Raw genomic sequence first — 22791 nt, 5'->3', positions numbered from 1 at the left:
GAAAATCGTTTGTTAAAGGGCATGAATTTATTATATGAGCAAATACGATAATTTGTTTTAATTTTAATTGAATATACATTAATCCATTTACAAATAATTTTTTTTTTTTTTTTAAGATAATTCTTTTGTTATTGAATTTACTTATATATTCATACATTTGATATAAAAATATTAATATACTTCTGTCTTCTGTATTCAGTAGACATGTTGCTGGCATTATTTGTATGACATATCAAAATATGATATGAAAATGAGTAACGTATATAACAGCAAATCAAATACGATAATAAATATAAAACGCAGGTTTTTATCTGAGTGCACTGTACTAGATGATAAGAAAATTGTACTCAGGAAAGTATGCTCTGAGCCCGAATTGGAAAGTGTTACAAATTATGACGATATATGTGGACCTTGGCAATTTCATACTTTGCCATTGTATAGTCAATACAGTTGTCTACCTTCCAAAATGATAACGTCCGAAGATATAGCTTGTATGAGAAAACAAAGGGACAAAAAATTAATTTTACTATTTTTGGGTAAAAATATGTTTAAAATTATTAGAATTGCCAATAATGCATAACGTATCAAATGCAATATATCTATTCTGTGATTATAGCTATACTGTTTTTCTTAAATCTTTTACATATGATAAGTATGCGTTATTTTTTCAGAGGAAAAGATTCTATATAACGTATCGTACAAGGATAGACACAAAGAGATATTTGTAAAACTTTTGTGGCAAATTTTCAAATTTTTCAAGTATAAATATGCGCGAAATATATTTCATGTGTTTATTAATATTCTCAATTAAAAAAAAATATTTTTATTTAATTACATAATCAAACTTTATGTTGCAACAACTATAATATTTAACTTGTCCCCTTTTATGCAATTTACATAATAACAGTTTAAATAACAGCTATAAAGGAATAATATTGTATTTTAGAAAGAAGCTGTTCAATGATCAACAAATTTCGTCAGTTATAGAATTGATACTTTTGACTCATAACTTTTATCTTGCAAACTATTGGAACACAGCTGAAGAAACGTATAAATATTTTTTCGAACATCTTCTTTTATATACTGTTATGGTAATTGTCCTATAATCAAATAATTAAATTATAATATGTATATACGTATTAATTTATGTACATTATATGTTATACATAATATATATTTATTTCCAATAATTCCAAAAGGATCCACCAAATTGCATAGAAATATTCACACCAAATCAAGCTGAAATAATACTTGAATTTTTTCACAAAATATACATGGAAAATCTCGTGTTGCTACATCTCGTTTATATGACTCATTACTGTATCGTCTTGAGACAGTAAAAATCTTCGTATACGTCACAAAAAACGTCTTTTTATTTTCTTAAAAAAGGATACATTCGATAATTATATATATATATATATATATATATATATATATGTAAAAAATTATGTCACGCAAAAAAAAGACACAAACATAAATTACGTTACAAATTTCCACACACGTTCACGACATACAATAGTCGACGTCAATCTTTTCTTTCGCATTATTTCTTCAGGCACGAAGAATCGCTCTTCGCTTCTTCATTTACTTGCAGAAGAAGATTGATAACCGTAATCACGGTTTTCTTCCAGTGAAGTGTCGGATTCCGTTGCATGGTTAAAATTGTCATTCCACCGTTGATTACTTTTCTGCATCTCGTTTATTAAATGCTCCATCTTAGGAAACCACCACGAGTCACCACACGTCGACATACGTTGGCTGGTTTTTATTGGTTCTGTGAAATATTTCTAAAAGCAAGAAAAGAAATTAAGCAATCAAAGATTTCTAATTTTTTTTTGCTTTTCAATATATACTAACCTTGTATAAATCTGTATAGTGCAAACGCGAAATTAAATCTGTTTCTACATTTTTATGCGTTTTAATCGATGGTGAGATATCGTTTTTTATGTGCGCCTTTTTAAGACCTCTACCAGTCAATTGTCTGTGAGTTCGTTTCAATTTCTGTGCCAATAAATTAATTCGTTTCAACTTCTTGATTTTAATTAATAGAGCTCTATAAAAAAATAATTTTTATTTAAATAAATAAATATGTAATGCACAAGAAAAAGAAAATACTTTTTTTGGGTAAATGAAAAAAACTGTAAAAAATACACATATATATCTTAAATTATTAAATATTAAATATTTAATTAAATTATTAAATATATTACTTACTTTTTTTCAAGTACAAGCTGCATTAAAAATTGTTGCTTATTTTCCAGATTTTTCGCCAGAGTTTTGTTGTACTTTTTTTGTTGTTCCATACAATCACGGATGCATGAAATTATATATTGAGACTCCTTACAGAGTTCCGACCTACTTACAGCTGCTTCAGTCAAATCAACCGACATGTATGTTAGAGATTGATCCTTTAAATGACATTCCTTTTTCAATTCAAACAAAGATTTGCGCATGTCTTTTAACTAAAATAAAAATTACAGTTTGATATTAAATTAAAATAAAAATATTGATAAAAAATATGATAATATATAATTATAATAAATATATAATTATATAAATACGATAATATAATTATAATATAAAATACGAAATTATAATTAAAATAGAAAAAATCATATATCTACTAATTACAATTATGTGCATCAATGTATATAATAAATATATGAAATATAAAAAGAAATATCCATAAACTGTATATATAATATTTTTTAAAAATGTTAACAAAGCAGGAGCATTACTTCGGTTATGTACGAGGAATTATTTCGTTCAAGTGAAATCTTTTGTTGGCCAAGGTAATAATTTTCGTTCATATATTCTTGTAACTGTTGAATCAAGTCGTGATTCACACTCTCAGCCTTTATTAATTCATCCTTTTCCATCTCGAGCTAAAAGAATAAAAAATTTGTTGAATCCAAAAAAATTGATTTCTATTTTTAAAATAAAATTATAGATAAAATATATATGTATATGCATACGTCTTGTCGAATGAGATCCAAATGATCAGTATAACTTTTGCATTTATCTTGCGCTTGACAAAGCTCGATGTTTTTCGACGCAAGTTTTTCTTTGGTTTCTTCCAATTCTTTGTTTAATTTGTCCACCAAATCACGTAGACTGACCGCTTCGTTTTCTATTTTTTCGATTTTAGAACAATAATCTTTTTCCTGAAATGAATACAATATTGTAATATATACATATAATGTGTAGAAATGTTATGTTTCACAATAATATATAATACCATAATTATTAATGAGTTTTGCAAGTCTGCTTCACGTTTTGTTGCTGACATTAAGTGTTTTTGAACTTCGTTGGAATCTTCAATTATTCCCTGATAATTACTTTCTGTTTGATGTAATTTTATTCGTGTCTCTTTGAGCTAAAATTTGAAAGAAAGCAATATAATCATTCTTTTCCATAAATATAAGATGCTATTTGTACATTACCTTTTTCTTCAACTGAAAGATATCATCTTGAGCTCGTGTTTCAGTAATATTGTTTTGTCTTTTTAGTATAGAATTCTCATTCTGGAAAAAAATGATTGATAGATCAATAGATGCAAATTACTTTGTATTCTATGGTAAATATTGAAATACAAATGTCTATACTTTAAGTAACTCGTAATCGGCTTGCAATTTAACCATGTTATCTGATTTCTCTTGGAATAAAACTTTCAAAGAATATATTCGATCACACAGAATATTCAATATCTCGTGCTCTGATACATTTAATTCAGATAAATTTTCCTCTATCTGTTGATCCTTTGTGAGTAATCTCTTTCGAAGTATTTCAAGTTCATCAGATTGGTTCTTAATGATTTCTTCGTTATTAGTAATTCGTTCATTTAAAATTTCGATCTACAAATTTTTTAGTAAATGAATATTAATAAATGATTTTTCTAAAAAATAAAATATACGATTACAAATTTTAATTATTATTAATTATTATATAAATAGATAAGGTGCAATATTCTCCTTTTATTGAAAATATTATAATAATATTCAAATTTATAATCGTATATTTTATTTCGCACATTGGAATCTACTCAATCTTTTAATTTATTTTTTTTATCTTTGTATTATTGTTTTGTAGTCAAGCATTTTAAGAAGTCAAGATGATACAAAATAATTAAGAACACGCAAAAGAAAAGAAGGAAAGCTTAAGTATAATCACCTCTTTCTCTCCATCTTCCAGCTTTGATAAAAGTTTCTCACAATCACTTTCCTTTTGTTTTGCTTGTTCTAGTTGTTTCATCAAATTATCAGTTTCTGATTTGTGACACTGTATATCGGTCTTAAGTTGCTGATTTTCGCATCTTAAACTATATTCTCTATCTTTCACTTTTTGTAATTCAGTTATTTGAACGGTGTTCTCCACATCTTTATCTAAGACATTAATATATTTATTTTTGTAAATTGTCTTAGATTTTATCTTTAGGAAATTACCTGAATGTCCATCTAGATGTAGTGGCTTTTCATACACAATATTATTTGAGGAATATTCCAGATCTTGAGTATCGCAGCTTTTGTCTCTAAGAGACATTATATGCGATTTGCCCATGTATTTGCTTTCAGAATAATTTTTCATCTGCATAAAACTATCCATCTGTGACAAAATATATTTTGGAAATACAGATAGAGAGAAATTTCACCATAAAATAAAAGTATATATTTCTAATAATATACCTTCCATTTCAGTTCCCGGAAATCCTTCACATGATCGTGTATCTGTTCCTGTAAAAAAAATTCAAATATCTTACTTCTGTATAAGATTTAATTTTAATTCTTTAAATCATCTCACACATCTATCACATATAAATAACATAACAACATCTCACACATAACGCAAACTAATATATTAATAACTAATAATTAATACATAATTTATATATAACAAACGTAAATACATATTCGAAAAAAGTTTCTTCTCTTATTTTTCTGTTACATTATTATATTCAATATAATGAAAAATATAACACTTATTCAATGTGTATATTTCTTTATTAAAAATGTACAAAATTATTTTAATTATTGTTAATGAAAAGTCTTCATCCCTTCATACCATTATTAAAAGATAAAGTTTTTATACTGTACCTGTATTACACTTAAGATCGAAAAATATATTGCATGCAGAGTAGTAATGATTAGACATTTATCATACTCCAGACCACGAATTCTCTTGTGCAGACTGTCAATAGCATCTCGTTGCAAATCCAATAATAAATCCTGTTTAGTTGTCTTTACAAGTATATATGAAAAGAATTAGATTTAAAATATTTAGTAATATGTTGATTAATTAATAAAAAATAATAGAATATTTCTTACCTCTGTAAAACATTCGTTATATTGCTGCTGCGTTTCATCAATATACATTGTTAATTCACGAATAGTTTCATCTTTTTTGCAAAGCTGTAAAGATATAATGTATTCTTCTATTTGGTTCTTTTTTTTAGATCTAAAAACAGAGAACACTCACGCACATAGTTCGTGTTACTTGTTAATTTTGCACAGTGTGACAGCTCTACAACCGGATCATCCAGAACACTGGTTAATCTAGATAGTTTATATATCATACACACACTTTCTCATCACTTTGTAAACAGGGCCAGCATATCACAAAGCTTCAAACATTTTGATTAAACGAACACGTCATGCATGGCACTCATTATATTCAATTGCATTCGCATTGTTACGACGTAAATATAAAAACATTAAAGGCGAAGAGAGAAATGTAACAATCCATCATCTTCAAAGAGTCATATTTTTAATAATCATTGATCAGCATTATTTACAATTGTAATAAATACATTTTAGCGCAAAAGCTAAAGAGCAATTTAAACTATTCATAACTTTACACGTTTAAACATCATGCACGTTTCTATGATTAAAGGCCGAAGACGGTATCGCGGGTCTCAGCTCACTCACATCACTCATCGCTTTATGACCCATTTGATCCAAGTTTCTCTTAGCTTCAACAACGGCATTTTGTAAATGCCCAATAGTTTGAATCTGGAGTTCATTCTACAAAGCATAGCACAATGTTGGAACGTAAAATCATATTAATGCTAAATAAAAGGTGGTAAAAAAAAAAGACAAACCTGCTTTAGCAATTCGTTCTTTTCTTTTTCGTATTGCGTAATAGTTAGGCTTTGCTTATCAATCTGTAAACAGATTTATTTTGTATATTATAATATTTCTTGTCAATACGTACCTTCAAACTTCATTCTTGATAAGTAGATATTCTGTATTTGTAATACATTGACACATCTTTTAATACATAATGTATATGAAAATATATCATACAGAAAAAGCATAAATAATTATGTTATAATTAATAATTAAAAACGTTTAATTAAAAAAGCGATATTATATAACGACTTTAATCAAACAATTATTATATCGTGTAAGATCTCTTATCAATTAAAATCTATACCATTAATTTCATAATTTACCTTGTCTTGCAATTTCTGATGCAGATCTTTTACTTCTGTTTGACTCATTGTTAAGGAATCCCGTTGTATTCGTATCACTTCCTCCATATTTTGCAGCTAAAATAATTTTGATATTTAAATTTATATATATTTAATGCAATTATTAATAACAGTACAATTTATTAATAAATATAAATAACTTTCTTTCTAAGCAAAACAGATTCATTTTTAGAAGTTGAAACAAAAATTATACATTTTTTCATTTTATTCCGAATTAAAATATTCAATTTTATGTACTTGTGATAAAAAATATTATATTTTAAAATATTTATTACTTAATAAAACACATATATAACTTACCAGTTTTTCTTTGGAATATACAGCATTTTTAAGTTTGCTTAACTCGTGAGAACAAACATCCAATTTTTCTTTACATTTGCCTAATGAATCTGTCAATGTCACAACAGATTTTGCCGAAACAGAAGAGAGAGATGATTCTTCACGTATCTGTAAATAGATTTTTATAAGAATCTTTTTAACATATTTTATATTTAATCTCGATGTAAGATATAAAGTAAAAAGAAGATACCGATTTTTTAAATTCACTTTCAAAATCTTGAATTGTCAGTTTTACAGATTGCACTGCATCTTGCACAGTTTTGAACAAGTCAGATATATTCTGTATTAAGAAAAATAATATTACACAATCTTATTAAGAAATATTACAAGTAATTATATGTTTTTTTATATTACAGCATAAAATTTATACTCTTTGTATTTAAGACATTAATAATAAATAACAGCAAATTAAATCATAGTTCTAATAAATTTATTTTATAATAGTATAGCTATTTCAACAATTATAATTACTTCATATTTAGATGGATAATCACAGCATAAGAGTGTTGCTTCTGTGCCACAGTCCATGTGCTTTGTAATAAAATTAAATTTTTATGCAAAAGAAGAAAATTTTATACAAAAGAAAAAAAATATATAAAAATATGTACTTATATATATAATTAAAGAGTTTACTTACAAAAGTGTTTGAGGTTTCTGTAGATTTCTTAATATTTGTTACATTATTTAAACTTTTTCGAAGATCGTTTTCTATTTCTTTTTGCGTTTTAATCTGAAAATAGATTAAGTATGGATATTAGATACTCCATGTTGATGTGTGATTTTGAATTTATAAAAAGTTAAGGCTTACAATATTTTCTAATTCTATTATCTTCTTTTTCAATTCCATATTATCTTTGCTGTGACATTGTCTATAATTGTCTGCCTTTGTTCGCATAGTGATCAATTCTTTTTCCATGGATTGAATACCATTCTTTAAAAAACTATTTGTTTCTTGTTTACATTTTATCTATCAGAACACAGAATATTAGATCAATATAAATTATTCAAAATAAAAAATAAATGGTTAAATTTTCTAGTTAATTAAATAAGTTATAATTACCTCATGTTGCAAGACTCTGATTTGATCTTCTAAATCAGTTATACGATTTTTCCATTTATTTAGTTTTTCATCATATTTTTTCTGACATGTTTGCTACAACATATAGCATATAGAATATCAATAAATTGGTACAAAAAAAGTGTTTATATATATATATATATAATTAAACAGTTTGTTCTATTACATACAAAAAAAATAATTAAAGAATCTATACCTGGACCATATTGAGTTTCAGATCGTCATATTCCTTTCTTAATTTATGTAAATCTTCTTTCACTTTTATCACATCATTTAACTCCTAAAACAGTATATTATGTATAGTATTTTATATATATATTATGAATTAAAAGGCAAAAATTATGTTTATTTATAGTAATTAAACATGCTATACCTGGTTGTCAAAGGTATAGTGTGGAAATTGTTCCTAAAAAAACAATATTTTCAAATTTAAATTTTAAATTAATATTAATTTTAATAATAATAAAAAAAAAGTTTAATATAATATATATTTTTTTAATATTAAGTTAATAAAAAAATTATTTATCTTTTGTATTATATTTAAAAAATATATTTCCTTGACAAGAAATTTAATTTGAAATATAAACAAGAGAGAAAAGGGTAGGACAGATAGTATATATGTATATATATGTCAATCTAAAAAAATAACTTGGTATGTAGAAAAGATTTCATTTGTAAGATAATCCTATTTTTTATACAGAAATATATAATTCAATATGATTTCAAAAACATTTAATTCAAAAGGAAAATTAAATTGGAAAAACTGTGTTTTCTGTATTAAAAAAATTAATAAAATAAATAAAAATTGATTAATAATTATTTATAAAATAATATTAATTAATAATTTATAAAATAATTAATTAATAAAATTAAATAAATAAAAATTAATAAAATAAAAAAATAAACCTTTTGATCAATCTAATATATAATATATAAATGTTAATAAATGTATCTAATATATGAATAACCTTTTCTTCCTGTTTTGTGGAAAGAAAAGTTTCCAATACATCTTGCATTTTTGTATGTGCATAATCGACCTCTTCTTCAAGTTTAGCCAATCTGCCTTCCCTTTCGCAGAATGTCGTTTTTGCAATTTCATTGCTTAAGAGCTGCATAAATAATTGTATGGTTGAAAGAATATTACAAATAACATTTTTCATCATCAATTTTTTTTCTTTACGACATTCTTCTTATAATACTTACCACTTCACCAGTTTTCTTCTGTAAATCCTTTAAAGAGGAATCTATAGTACTTAGCTGACTTCTTAATCCCTTTAGTACTGACGTCATACAACCACCCTGAAAGATGATATTTATGTAATACACATGTTTTTGACGTAGTGTTATCCAATTTGATAAGAATTATTGCTTTTTTCTTGGATTTCTTTTCGAACCAACCTGAGTTTGAAATAATTGCAAATTAGTTACTATCTGCTCAACCTCTTCCATTACAACAGTCAATAAATCATTGCTAACACATGCTTCTGTGTACCCAGATTCATGATATTCCTAAAATTTGTTTTAAACTTTATATATAACAAAATAAAATTAATGAAAAGTTTATTGTATAATTATTTACCACAAATGTTTCGAACCTGTATATTCGTCTGCATACTGTTAATGCAACGGGATAACTCCGATTGAACCTGATTAATCTCATTTTTTATATCTTTCAGTTTAAGCTTGCCATTCACAATTCTTTCATTATGCCTCAATCTCTCTTCCTCCTAATAAGAAAAATACATTTTTAGATTGTAGAGCTAACACACAATATATATAACAAAACATTAAAAGATCAAAATTTATACTTTAATTTAAAATAGAACTACTATAATTATTGTACGACGATTGTATGTTAGCATGTACAGTTTGATATATTAATTATATATTTAAATATATTCACATTACTTGTAATTCTAATCTATTAACAGCTTCTATTAATCCTTCTCGTGTTCTTGCTAAGTAAGTTTGCGTGTTAGTAACCATCTTGCTCAAATCTTCATACTGAAAATATGTTACGTTAACATCGATTACCAAATCATCAAACATTTGTATGCTTTTATTGATTCTTTATTAATAAACGTACGTTTTGATGTCGTGAATTAAATATGGAAATAACAGTGTTTATCTCTTCACGAATATCTTCAGTTGCTGCTTGAGCTTCTACAGTACATATTCTGAATTCTTCCATTAATTTGAATTGTCGTGCATTATTTATATTTGACTGGAAGAAAATATATCAATTAATTTATTATATATATATAATGATAAATAAATAAAATAAATATTAAAATATATAATTTTACCTTAATATCCTTAGAATCGATACACACACAATGATTTTCTTCTTTCTTTATCTACAAAAAGACAAAAGCACAATGTGATCAAAATATGATTATTTACATTAAATAATCAGTCAATAAAAAACATTTTGTTTGTGTATCACATACCATGCAATCAAAAAGAGTGATTTCTTTTTCTCTTTCTGAGTACATTCTGGTAATAATTTCAATACAGTTGCTCAATTTGTCAGACATGCCACTTGCAAAAAGTTTACTTTTATTCAGACAATTGTTAGATATAATACAGTCATTCACCTGTGAAAAAAAAATATATTCTTTCAGGAAGGAAGGTGAAAGAATTATATGTTATATAAATATTATATAATATGTATTCTTTAAATAAGTTAATTAAAAAACGATTAATATTATGTAATGTTTACTTTGTTATAATATTTGAGAAAATAATATCTTTCTTTTTTACCTCGTTATCTTCGACAGTTAATTTTTCTATAAATTTCCCTAGTTCAACTTTTAAATCTGACAAAATTTCACATTCTTTTTGCACATGTGCCTTTGTACTATTCAGAAATGATATAAATTCATCCTGGGAACAAAATTAATAATAATAATATGTAAATTTTTATTTATATACACAAAAAAAGATATTTTTTTTTTAAATATACAAGCTAAATATGAAACAGAATATAATTATGTAGACGAACCTTCTTAGAATACGAGATATCTATTGAAGGCAGGGGACATTTCTGAAAACGAAATAATATCGTCATTTCAAAATCATATTATGTGCAATAATTATACTTTATTTAACTCACCTCTGAGAAATTATTTGTATCAATACGAACTTTCCGAGAAGGTGCATCCTGAAATTACATAAAAAATATAAATATACAAAGCTTGAGCATACAAATAATATATATTTAAAATGACCTTTATATCACAACAAAATTTAAGAAACATAGTGTTTACTCATAAGTTGTTAAATTTGTGTAAATTATATATGTATATATACACACACACACACACACACACACACACACACACACAAAAGATTTGGCACAAAAATAAAAAATATATATTTCTTAAACTTTAGTTATTATCAATTACATATATTGATAGATAAATAAAATGTATTAATTAAACAATTTATGAGAATAATTTGCCTTGTTTCTTGACTTTTATTTTTCAAAATATATCTTAACATTAATATTAATATATACATATGTGTGTGTGTGTGTGTGTGTGCGTGTGTGTGTGTGTGTATGTTATAAATGTAATAATATATAAAAATAGCTAATTTGAAATCTATTAATTTTATAAGTGAGGCAATCATGTTGATATACGACTTTTTATTTTTCAAAGATATTAACGTAAATTTACTAAACTATATTAAAAATATTAATATTATATAAAGTATAAATACATATAGATTCACATATGGATGCATATATTTATTACATATATTTATTTATCAAAGATTTAAATATCCAATAATTTATTGATTTAAAAATGGATTTATTTTATTATATCATATAATGCTTATTATATAATTATGAAATTCTGGAAAAAGAATAATGATCGAGTATAAATATTTGAGCACTTTTGTATGGTTTTTAGTAGTGGTCAATTCTAAAAGCTCAAAGATCGTCAATATCAAAGAATTTAAATTTTTTTAATATAAAATTTATTAAAACTGTGTATTAAGATGCCTTAGTAAGTCTTCGGCAATTTAAATCCAATTCAGTTTACTTTGAGATATTATTAGGCTTATCTTGAAGATACGATGTAGCCGAACAAACATAAGTACTCGTCGTGATTCTGTCTTGCAAATTGCTATCTTTACAAGGAGGTGATAACTTTCTAGCAGTCTGTAAAATTTTTCTATCAATATTCTTCAGATGTTTGTATCGAGCAGCTTGAATATCTATGCGGTCTCGAGAATGCCTCTGTAGACTAAACACTCTATTTCGTAACTTTGCATTGATTATTGATATTGGGTTTTGTCTCCCAGAATTTAATAGGCTTTTAGAGTCATCATGCAGAAATGATATATTATTCTTTTGCTGTGCGGATATATGTAGGAGGCTTGACACTGGAAAATGCTCAGAGGATTCGTGGGAAGCTTTCATCTTAGTGATAGCAGGAACAAAATCGTGAGAATTATAGATGCGAGTAAAGGTGGAGAGGTTTTTCTACAAATGTGCAAAAAAATTGTGAGTTTTGTGTAAAACTTTATGGATTCACATTGTACCTCTGAAGTCGCTTCTTTCAGCTCCTTACGCATCTCTTTAATTAAGTCGTCCTTCAAAAGGTTTCCTATATTCGCATGGTAATTTTGTTTTTCCAATGCAGTAATCTCCGCCGTCAGTGTATCCCGTGTTTCTACAGCTTCCTGAAATCAATAAGAACACATATTATAATAAACTAAATTTAAAAAAATTAAAAATATTTTATGTTAGAACTAAAAAAAGAAAATATCAGATAAAAAATGCAATATGCAATATATTATAAACTATAAAGTAGATATTTTAATGTAATAAACCAACTTTTTCCAGACGAGCCACTTTGTCTTCCAATTGCTGTATTTTTTTAGATTTCTCTTCAAGTTGTACTTGTAGATTGGTTGTATCCATATTATTTTCATAAGTGTATACCATAAGCTTGGATTCAACATCCTGAAGTTGTCTGCGTAAGTTTCTGTTTTCCAAATCTTTTAGATTTAATACACTTTCCAGAATGTCAGGTGTTAAGATAATCTGAACAGTAATATAAATTTAAAATAACAGAGACTCTTGCTTCAATATTGGAAAGCATGAATAACGTTGTTTTGCTTGCAAAATGTAAAATTCAAAATATATTAGATATTTATTATGGTTATTGTGTAATAACACATTGTATAATAAAGTAATTTCTTTCCTTTTTCTAACTGCTACAACATGATTGCCTCAATACTTAAAATATCGAAAAATATATCAGAATGAGTTTCTCTATCTGTACACAGGAATGGAAAACCATACTTACATCGAAATTTTGATCATTTAGCATTGAATGACTAACAACTTCATTTGCTTGTTTAGCATGTTGCTTGAGCTTCTCACAAAAACACTGGAGTCTAGAAACGTATTTATTTATAGTCTCATCTTTCACTGATAATTCTGTCATGAGATCTGCCACTTTTCCTTCTAGTTCCAATTGAGATCTGAAAAAATATACTCTTTTATCTCTGTGCAAAAATATATAAAAAAATATATATATAAATAGATAAAAAAAAATCTGAGAAAAAGTAAGACTAAAGTTATATCTTTTTTTGTGTATAAATAATTAAGAATTTAAAAATATATTATTCTCTCTGAACATATGCTGAAAAAAAATACATCTTAGAAAATAATGCATCTATATAATGCAGAAAAAAAGAAAAATATTAGTATGTTACTTGAAAACAATATAAGTGGATTAATTAAATTCTAAACAACAAAATAATAATTCCTAATTACAACCATTTTTTAATGTACATATTAAGAATTTTGCACACATCTTACCTGATTAATTTTTTCTCATTTTCCTGAAGTTGTTCTACTTGCAAATTCAAGGATTTTATATATTCAGTATCTGCCTGTTCCTAATTTAAAAATACATTATTAAATGTCATATTAAAAAAGAATTATTATATTTAGTGATATTTACATATTAAAATATTATATAATACTATGTACTAGATTACATATATGTAAATAAAACAATGTTTTGAAAATATAATACTCTATTAAATGGGACGATTGTTTATTGAATACAAAATATATGCATATGTATGTGATATGAAATAATTAAATTTAATATAAAGGGTGTAGGGAGTGAAGGAAAAGCCTCCAGTTTGCATGATAAATGTATAACACAAATATTGCATCAAATGCTTTTGCACAGATAACTTGATTTTTGAAGTTTATCATGCTCTATATCTAAAATAAGTCTGAGCTTTTTGGCTGCATTTACACTCATATTTACCTGACTGCAGATACAGCTGTAAAATAATAAAATAATTTATATTATATAAATCCTTTGCAGAACTACAAATTGACCAATAACAGTAGTAATGGACTTACTCTGAAATTGGAATATCTTCAGGTTGAATCTCAAAAAACGTAATACCGTCGAGATTCCAAACATTTTGCTGCCGAGCGCGACGAATCACTTCTAATAATCCTCTAATGTCGCTTTGCAGATATTCTATTTTCTGTTGCAGATATTCCCCATCCTTTTCCAATTGACTGACACGATTTGATAGTGTATTTAAAGCCTACAAATATATATATATATATATATATATATATATATATATATATATATATATAGTTATATATTTTTAAGTTATTAAAAACCTGTTGTAATAATCTAATAAAACTAAATTATCCTCTTCTCTCTTACCTTTTCAGAATCACTTGATCTTGTCAAATTATCTACAACTATTTGCGACGATTGTTTTAATTTCTCTTCTAATAACTTAACTCTATTACAGGCAGCCTGCTCCAAGTCTTCAACTGTATGCACCAACATAGTATTTTGTTCTCCTAAATCTCTAATCCAATCGCTCATTATCTGCAACTTCATCTGCAAAGTTTGTATTTTAATTATGTATTGAACATAAATAGGAGTCAAAATTAAGCTGCAGCTGCATTTAAAATATCATACAAAAAGATGCAAGGAAAAAATGGAACAAAATGGCATGCATAAAACAAATTCCATTAGAATAGATACCCAGACAGCACAAAATATTTATAATTATTTAAATATTTTATACATATTTATCATAATAAACATTTTTAAGATTTTAGATTAAATAGATCATAAATATTTATCATAAATATCTTAGCAAATATTTATAAAATAATTACTAAAAATATTAATTTTTTTACTTATAAATATTTCATCTATATTTTAAGGATATGTCGAATAAAGATTTTTATAAAATATGTATAAAATACTTATATAGTATTTAAAAAAATATATTTTCACAAATACTTATAAACATTTATCATAAATATTGTGTGCTGTCTGGGTAAGAAACACTTACGGAAACCCGATCAGATTCGCCTGTGGATTCCGATTCTCGATCGATCTTCTCGATGCGACCCTCGTACAATTTGCGAAATTCATCGAGGATACGCAGACCCTCGGTTTCCCCGCATGGTTCGCCGGTGATCTCGTCGGTCGCTTGGCAGCTTTGATCACGTTTAACCAACGGGATCGTAACGTCATCAACATCCGGGGAACTCGACAAACTGGCACTGACCGAGTGCATCGCTTAACAAGTATAATCGATGACTCGTGCAATTGTAATATGATGTGTACGTTGACAGATTTTTAAAGGCCTCCCTACACCCCCGTTTCAACCAAGGAGCGCTTTAAGTAAATGTCAACATAACATGTATCTCGCCATTTTAGCGATGTTGACGTCACTGAATCATAAATAAAATAAATCAGATAGATAGCCGAGCGACTTGCGTAATAGATCTTTTTTCATATTCTTTGCGTCAGATCCCAAACACAGTATAAAATATTTATAATTAAAATTTAAATATTTTAAGATTTTTAGATTGATCATAAATATTTGAAAAATATCTACAAAATAATTGCTATCGATATTTATTTCTTACTTATCATAAATATTATGAAATATTGATATAATATTAGAAAAAATATATATAAATATTTACAATGTGCTGTCTGAGGTCAGCCAATCAAATTCTCTCCGACAAAAATCTTTTCGTCGAATGCCACCTATGAAAATGACATATTCCCTAGACACGTAATGGGAGATTCATTGTGCACGCGATCGTCGTTCGTCGTGCAAGTGGAAACGTGAAATTGGATCGCGTGCAATTCTCGCGGAGCGAAAAACCGAACTGAAGTCCGGGACAGGGACGAGGGACAAGAATGGAATTATTGCGCGACGACAATGAACCGCGGCCGCGGACGACCGTGTAATTTAGCGAATTTGTTAACCGTAGAACCGGGAACAAGATCGGCCGGCGCGGTCTCGGGGCGTCCCGTTCCCTGACGATCGTTTCCGGAACGAACGGTCGTCTCTCCATTCTCTCCACGAAGAGAGCACTCCTCTCTTCTCTCCTCGGCGAGAAACGGGCACGGGGAATCGTCGAGATCGCTAGGGGCTCGGGGTTCGGCATCGCGGCTCGTTTCGCTCGCGAGCCATTCGTGCCGACATGTGTCAGACGAGCGGGCGGACGACGAGTCGCGCTACCAGACGTACGAGACGCGGTCCCGTCAGCTGATCGTTATTAAACAACACGGGATGTGAGGAGTAGAGCGGAGCGCTGATTCCTCTCTAGTCGAACGTACGCGCATTTTTCCACTTCGACTTCGATTATTATTCGCGGCCTGATTCCTTCGCATGCATTAAAGTGACTTGAGTGACTCAACACGCGCGCCAAGTAGAGGAGACAGGGGCACTGGCCGGTCGTAGCTGAAATTTACATGGCAACATGGGGAACAAGAATAGCTGCTGCGTGTACTCGAGTCCACAGGTTGGGCGTAAGGAGATTGGGCCCGAGAGTGCCACGCGTAATCTGGAGGAACACCTGCCGGAGGGCGGGATCAGCGTTAATAATTTGCAACATATCAGTGAACGCGAACCGGAAGACTGGGACTCCGATCCGTCATTGCATCCGTGCGCGGGAACTATTTTTATGGAACGTTCGAAACAGGCTATAGAAAGTGGGTATCCTGGTGATTACGAAGAAGAGAAATTTAATTGGAATAAAAACGAATATATTGCTGACTCTGTTGATATATTATTTTTCTTTTTTTTTTTTTTTTCTTTAGACGGCATGGTGAGAAAAAAGAGTCAACATCAGATAGCGGATACAAGGCCTTTGAAGAAGAGCAGTAGCTGCAGTACAATATATCTAGATGACAGCACAGTTTCACAACCTAATTTGAAAAATACCGTCAAATGCGTTGCCTTAGCTGTTTATTACCATATTAAGAATAGAACGTCACAGCGACAAATTGATATATTTGATGAAAAGCTACATCCATTGACGGTAATTTAAGAAAGAGATTCAATGTAGCATACGTTATACTTCTCTACAGAGATCACCCAATCTCTATCTTATCTCTATATTTTCTTATTTATTATCGCTTGCACATTTAAATGTGAATTAGAATAATTACAAAACATTTTTGTACTATATAGTCTGAAGTAATATACTTGAACAGTTAAATTTATATGATAAATCTTTCAGAGAGATGGTGTTTCAGAAGATTATGACAAACACAATCCAGAGCACAAACAAATATATAAATTTATAAGAACTCTATTTAATGCCGCTCAGCTCACAGCTGAATGTGCCATTATAACACTGGTTTATCTTGAACGCCTACTTACTTATGCAGAGATTGATATAACGCCAGCTAATTGGAAACGAATAGTGTTAGGTGCTATTTTATTAGCATCTAAGGTTTGGGACGATCAGGCGGTATGGAATGTAGATTATTGTCAAATACTGAAAGATATCACAGTAGAAGATATGTAAGTTTCTTTTTAATTATATAATTTACATTATTATGACATTTGTTTTATGTTTAAAAATAAAAGGAGTTCAAATACTGAAAATATATATATTATTAATCATTTTTCTCTCAATTAAATTATTCTGCATTTTTTTTATCTTTTTAGGAACGAATTAGAGAGACAATTTCTGGAAATGCTGCAATTCAACATAAATGTTCCTTCGAGTGTATATGCCAAATATTACTTTGATCTTCGTACACTTGCAGAAGCGAACGAATTAACATTCCCTAGCGAACCTCTTAGTAAGGAAAAGGCGCAAAAGCTAGAAGCTATGTCCAGAGTTTACGAAGATAAAGTTACAGCCGAGGCTTTACGTACCGGTATTAAAAAATGGTCCAGCTTAGACAATGTATGCATAGGTGGACCTAGACGTAGCATTGCTATTTTATCTTAAATATAATATACGGATATACATGCAGATATGTGTGATATCACAGACACATGATTCATGTTCAGATTTTAAAGGTATGTGAAGTTTTTTTGGCAAGTATTACTATCGATCAATTTTAATCATCTTAAAAACAAAATTTGTTTGAATTATCGTTGTTTGTGTTACAATTTTGTTAAATTATCGTGAAAAATACTTGATGTATTATATACATCTTTATATATAAAAACTGTTTTTATACTGTCCAAGTTAGATGTCTAACTATTGCATGTACCATATGTATTGTTAAGTTGTATCATAATGGAAAATTTACCATTACAAATTTCGTTTACAATCACAAACTTTAATTTAATTATATTGTAGTGTCTCCTAGTTATAAGATCGTTGCTCGGGATCAGACATTACCTGACTTTACAATCGGAGCGTGGATCTTTCATATCTTCCAGGAAATTGTTTTATAAAGCTTGCCAGCAACTCATCTAGAGGAGTGAGCAAGATAAAATGACGTTTCACGATGTCGACTATTTTAGCTTTCGACATTGGATATGATTCGAGACTCGTTCGCTTGAGAAAACAAGGGACTAATTTTATATATAAAAATATATAAAAATCGATCTTATAACTGGAAGATACTCTCTGTATATATGTACTCTAAAATTTTGATATCTCTCAATTCGTTGTAACTTTCAATGCATTATTCTTATTATCTATATGCATTAGCATTAAAGAATCGAGAGGTATTTCAATAGAAAACAAATTTATAATTATCAGCTTTTGTTTTGATTCTTAACTGAAGCACTTCCTAATCGCTTCTATTAATCGCGTTATACCACTAATTACGAAAAACTAGAATTATTATATAATCTTGTTTGTCATATATATTGAATATATTTGTCATATGACGAATATATTTCTATTACTTATGCAAAGATTCTACTTTCTGGGACCTTGTAATATGGATATAATAAAAGCATACGAGAATGAAGCGCATTGATGAAGCAAACGGTGAGAAAAGTCGTTTTATATATATATATATAGTCGTAGCATTATCTGTACTGTCCTTATATTATAGGAGAGAAAATAACTTGTGATATATATTAGTCAACTATTCATTATCCAAAGCATTTTATATATTGACTGAAGTTAATAAGAATCAAATTTACGGTTGACTTTTACTAGTAACATTTTAAAAAAGCGAAAATACACAGCATGCTTCACGCTAAAATCGCTAATTAAAAAATTTAAAGCAAACCAAAGTAAAATAATGCATATTTTTTGGTATGTTCAAATTATTTTAAGTGTGTATCTTTTTTTATCTTTCTGCCTTATCTCGCTATTCTTCACATCGAAAAATTATCGCATGAAATTTATTATAGAATTCAAGAATAAAAATTATATTACCTTTATATATATATAATTTAATAACGCTCTTATATATTTTTTTCTGCTACACCTCTATAATAATATAATAATATAAATACACCGTTCATCTTTTTTCATTACTTTGATTCAAAGAATAATTTTAGAATTCTCTTCCTCTTTATTCTCAAACATTACATGTATAACAATATTATATAATAGTTTATATAAAAGAATTTCCAACACTTGAGTAATTTAATCATCAGATTTAGACGACTTCTGTATTTTGGATAATATAGTACATATATACATAAGAAGAACACCATTTATACATATAATAATAAGTATATAATAGCATAAACATTAGCAAATCAGCCTTTACAACTTATTAGGGATGAAAAGCACGATAAATTAGTGAATCATTGCTTTTATATGGCGCTACTTCCATTTACAAGAATTTACAATTTTAGATAATACGCGAGATAAAGATAAGCCATAATATCAGGGTTACATCTTTATTTTCATAAGATTACATTCAATCAATTAATAATTGAATTTAATGATTGATTTTATATAATCACACAGTCTATATTCTATCAAAACTATTGGAAAAGAAGTTAACTTGACATCAAGTCTTTTTTAATTATCTTATTTTTTCTTCTAACATATTATATAGCATTTTTTAAATATTCTTTATATATATATATATATATATATATATATATATATATATATATATATATATATATATGTGAATATATATATGTATGCAGATACGTGTTGCATAATTATCTTCATTAATATTATTTCATATGCATAATAAAAAAAAGTCACAAAGTGATGATATTCCTATGGCCATAAGATTGTTATAAAAGAAACCTGACAGCTATGTGTGAAATATTTATTTCGTGAAGCATTCAAGTAAATCTTCTAAACATCGTCCAGGAACACACACACGCTCACTAGAAAAAGAAAAAGGAAAAAGATAAGAATTTTTGTATCATACATCTTATGCTACATGACCAAGGTCAAATTGAGATACCATTAATGTAATTGTGTATCATATAATTGACTTGTGTATGATATAATTTAATATTTTGTACCTATACCGATTAGAAATTTAAATATAAGATAGTCTTATACACGACTGGTTACGTCTGTAAGGATTAAAGTATAATCTCTGAAGTTCCGTTGGATTTTCAGAATACCGTTGCGGAAGAAGAGCAATTACGATTTATTATTATTTTTATATTTTATTACACGAAAGTCAGAGTATTGTAATGGTTGAACTTAATAATAGAGAGAGACTGTAGCAGAGCGACTAAAGTAAAATCCAATCGATGTGCGCGATCGAGAGGAAAAACGAAGTAACAGCGTACATTCTTAGCTTTTAATAGCATATTGTATATGATATACCGGATGGTAAAGCGGTAGTATAACATATCTGCAATTTCTGTCCAGAGATTACAATTTTTTATTTTGCTGTCAGATTTATATAAAATATATTTTTACCGCATTATGGAATACGAGACGTACGTTTTGCGCTGCGAGAAATATTTATGGAGCTTGTAATCACCGAGCAATTGATATACACCGTGCGATGCCAAAATGTTGTTAAAATTATATTGTATAGACTATTGCACACATAAATGTATACTGCACCCGCGCGGTTTTCATTCGCTTTACGCTGATTTTTCCGAAAAACAAAACTAAATCTTTACAAATTTTCACGTGCATGACTATTTTTATAAATAGAGATTCATTAATAAAGACAATCTTCGAGTCTCATTGCGTCCTGTAAATAAATTGCCGAATTCGTGTAAGGTTCATATAAATCGTCGTGTATATTATAAACCAAATCACTCTTTGTTAGTAGTTACTTAAAGTATATTATAACAAAAACGCTTGAAGGCAAAACTTGAAAGCCTTTAAGTCTTCCATCTTAGCGTCCGTATAGTGTCCTACAATTCTTTTTTAACTCTATGTTGTAATAAGTATTACGTTATTATAATACCGATGCTTTTATAACATGATTGTGATAAAGAGCTATATCGATATATTATAATATTATTGTTTTGTATATAAAACGCTGTCTATTTTCACTTTGTAAATTATTTTATTATCTAATTACACAGAGGGATAAGTATTGTAAGGATATTAAAATTTATATTAAATTTTGTCGCATTTTTCGCTTTCAATTAAAAATTCTTCGAATAAAAATCTCTCACATTTTGCTGGATGCAAAAATTGATGCTTTCGCTTAAGCACATAGCGTTCTCACGTAATTGTCGCATGCAAAGTGTGCATCTCTCTCTTTTGGATATGTAAGATATAAATTATTCATGTCATCAAGATCTTTTTTAATATTGTATCTTTTATTCAAAGACACCGCAATTGTGAAAGCGTAAAATGTGCGCATACGAGTGGCAGTAAGATGCATAAAACATGAATTTTTTGCAAAGAAATTATTATTGATAACAATTATACACACAGAAATACAATTGTAAGTTATTCAGCTATGTATACAATGATTGTATATTGAAACCCGATGATTGTATACACAAATGGAGCTATTCTCGTCTCTCTCTCTTTCTCTCTCTAAACCGCCAGATTTCTAAGAAAAAAAAATTTCCTAAAAAAAAAAAATGAAATTGTGCCTGAAGTCATTTACTTAATTAACATGTATGTACATCTGCATTCTATGCCAAAATTATTAACATGTATGTATGAAACGAATATACATGAAATTTTAATAAACATCTCACCATAGTACAGAAATAAAGTGGACAAACGTTTTATCTTTATTTCAAAATTTTTTCAAATTATATATTTTCTAGTTAAGTTTGTAAAGTATAATTTTTCATAGTTTCCTTGATATTAATGATTTATTAATTAAAAAATTAAAAATTCAGTGAAATAAACATATGTAAAGTACTTTATGTGGCACGATAAATTCCTCTATTTTTTTATGGTTAAAAACAGTAAAAGCAGCGAAATGCATTTTGAATGATTTATTTGACGGTATTAACGCACGTTCGTCGATCAGTAATTATATATTTTGATACTGTATATAACTTAATGTATATAACTTAAAATCCATAACTTATAATCAGTTCTATTTTTATACTATCCAACAAAAGCTAAAAAGAAAGATAACTTGTATTACAGACTTAGTCTAACAGAAACAATGCAAAGTCTTTTTAAATTATATATGAATAGAAAAACTGCATAAACTATACAGTAATCAAATAT

At 27.8% G+C, this 22791-nt stretch overlaps 3 protein-coding genes across 6 annotated transcripts; 2 read left to right on the top strand and 1 right to left on the bottom strand.

Moving 5' to 3' along the window:
• The first annotated feature begins 106 nt into the window (after positions 1–106).
• Positions 107–1436, top strand: LOC140675032 (uncharacterized). Its single transcript, XM_072909044.1, has 4 exons — positions 107–536; positions 672–759; positions 947–1091; positions 1200–1436. The coding sequence occupies exons 1-4, from the start codon at positions 245–247 to the stop codon at positions 1338–1340; spliced, it is 666 nt and encodes a 221-aa protein (XP_072765145.1). The 5' UTR covers positions 107–244; the 3' UTR covers positions 1341–1436.
• LOC140675020 (uncharacterized) lies at positions 1154–15999 on the bottom strand. 2 transcript variants are annotated; one of them, XM_072909018.1, is made up of 44 exons: positions 15916–15999; positions 15273–15657; positions 14627–14809; positions 14305–14498; positions 14207–14222; positions 13744–13823; positions 13226–13403; positions 12751–12960; positions 12456–12596; positions 11020–11067; positions 10909–10950; positions 10668–10790; positions 10355–10501; positions 10211–10261; positions 9991–10128; positions 9813–9908; positions 9500–9631; positions 9303–9413; positions 9108–9203; positions 8873–9013; positions 8278–8310; positions 8101–8184; positions 7887–7979; positions 7635–7793; positions 7464–7556; positions 7298–7357; positions 7017–7106; positions 6788–6934; positions 6449–6544; positions 6095–6157; positions 5922–6017; positions 5322–5405; positions 5091–5234; positions 4683–4730; positions 4443–4602; positions 4171–4382; positions 3606–3854; positions 3444–3524; positions 3239–3376; positions 2976–3164; positions 2739–2885; positions 2215–2462; positions 1858–2053; positions 1154–1787 (listed from the first exon to the last, which is right to left on the bottom strand). In XM_072909018.1, exons 2-44 carry the CDS (start codon positions 15498–15500, stop codon positions 1581–1583), a joined length of 5472 nt encoding a protein of 1823 aa, XP_072765119.1. In that variant the 5' UTR covers positions 15501–15657; positions 15916–15999; the 3' UTR covers positions 1154–1580. The 2 variants fall into 2 exon arrangements, with proteins under 2 accessions (XP_072765119.1, XP_072765118.1); XM_072909017.1 differs by lacking the exon at positions 15916–15999 and having other exon boundaries at positions 15273–15752.
• Positions 16000–16080: 81 nt separating this feature from the next.
• Positions 16081–21355, top strand: Cycy (cyclin Y). Of its 3 annotated transcripts, none has more exons than XR_012048306.1 (5): positions 16081–16933; positions 17042–17262; positions 17464–17750; positions 17898–18257; positions 19111–21355. XR_012048306.1 is itself a non-coding variant. In XM_072909034.1 (4 exons), exons 1-4 carry the CDS (start codon positions 16702–16704, stop codon positions 18184–18186), a joined length of 1029 nt encoding a protein of 342 aa, XP_072765135.1. In that variant the 5' UTR covers positions 16081–16701; the 3' UTR covers positions 18187–21355. The 3 variants fall into 3 exon arrangements, 1 of the variants encoding a protein (XP_072765135.1); XR_012048305.1 differs by having other exon boundaries at positions 18544–21355; XM_072909034.1 differs by having other exon boundaries at positions 17898–21355.
• Positions 21356–22791: the final 1436 nt, after the last annotated feature.

The sequence above is a fragment of the Anoplolepis gracilipes genome, chromosome 17, assembly GCF_047496725.1.
Source record: "Anoplolepis gracilipes chromosome 17, ASM4749672v1, whole genome shotgun sequence".
NCBI classification, from domain to species: Eukaryota; Metazoa; Arthropoda; class Insecta; order Hymenoptera; family Formicidae; genus Anoplolepis; species Anoplolepis gracilipes.
This window is presented reverse-complemented; position numbering and strand designations above follow the sequence as displayed.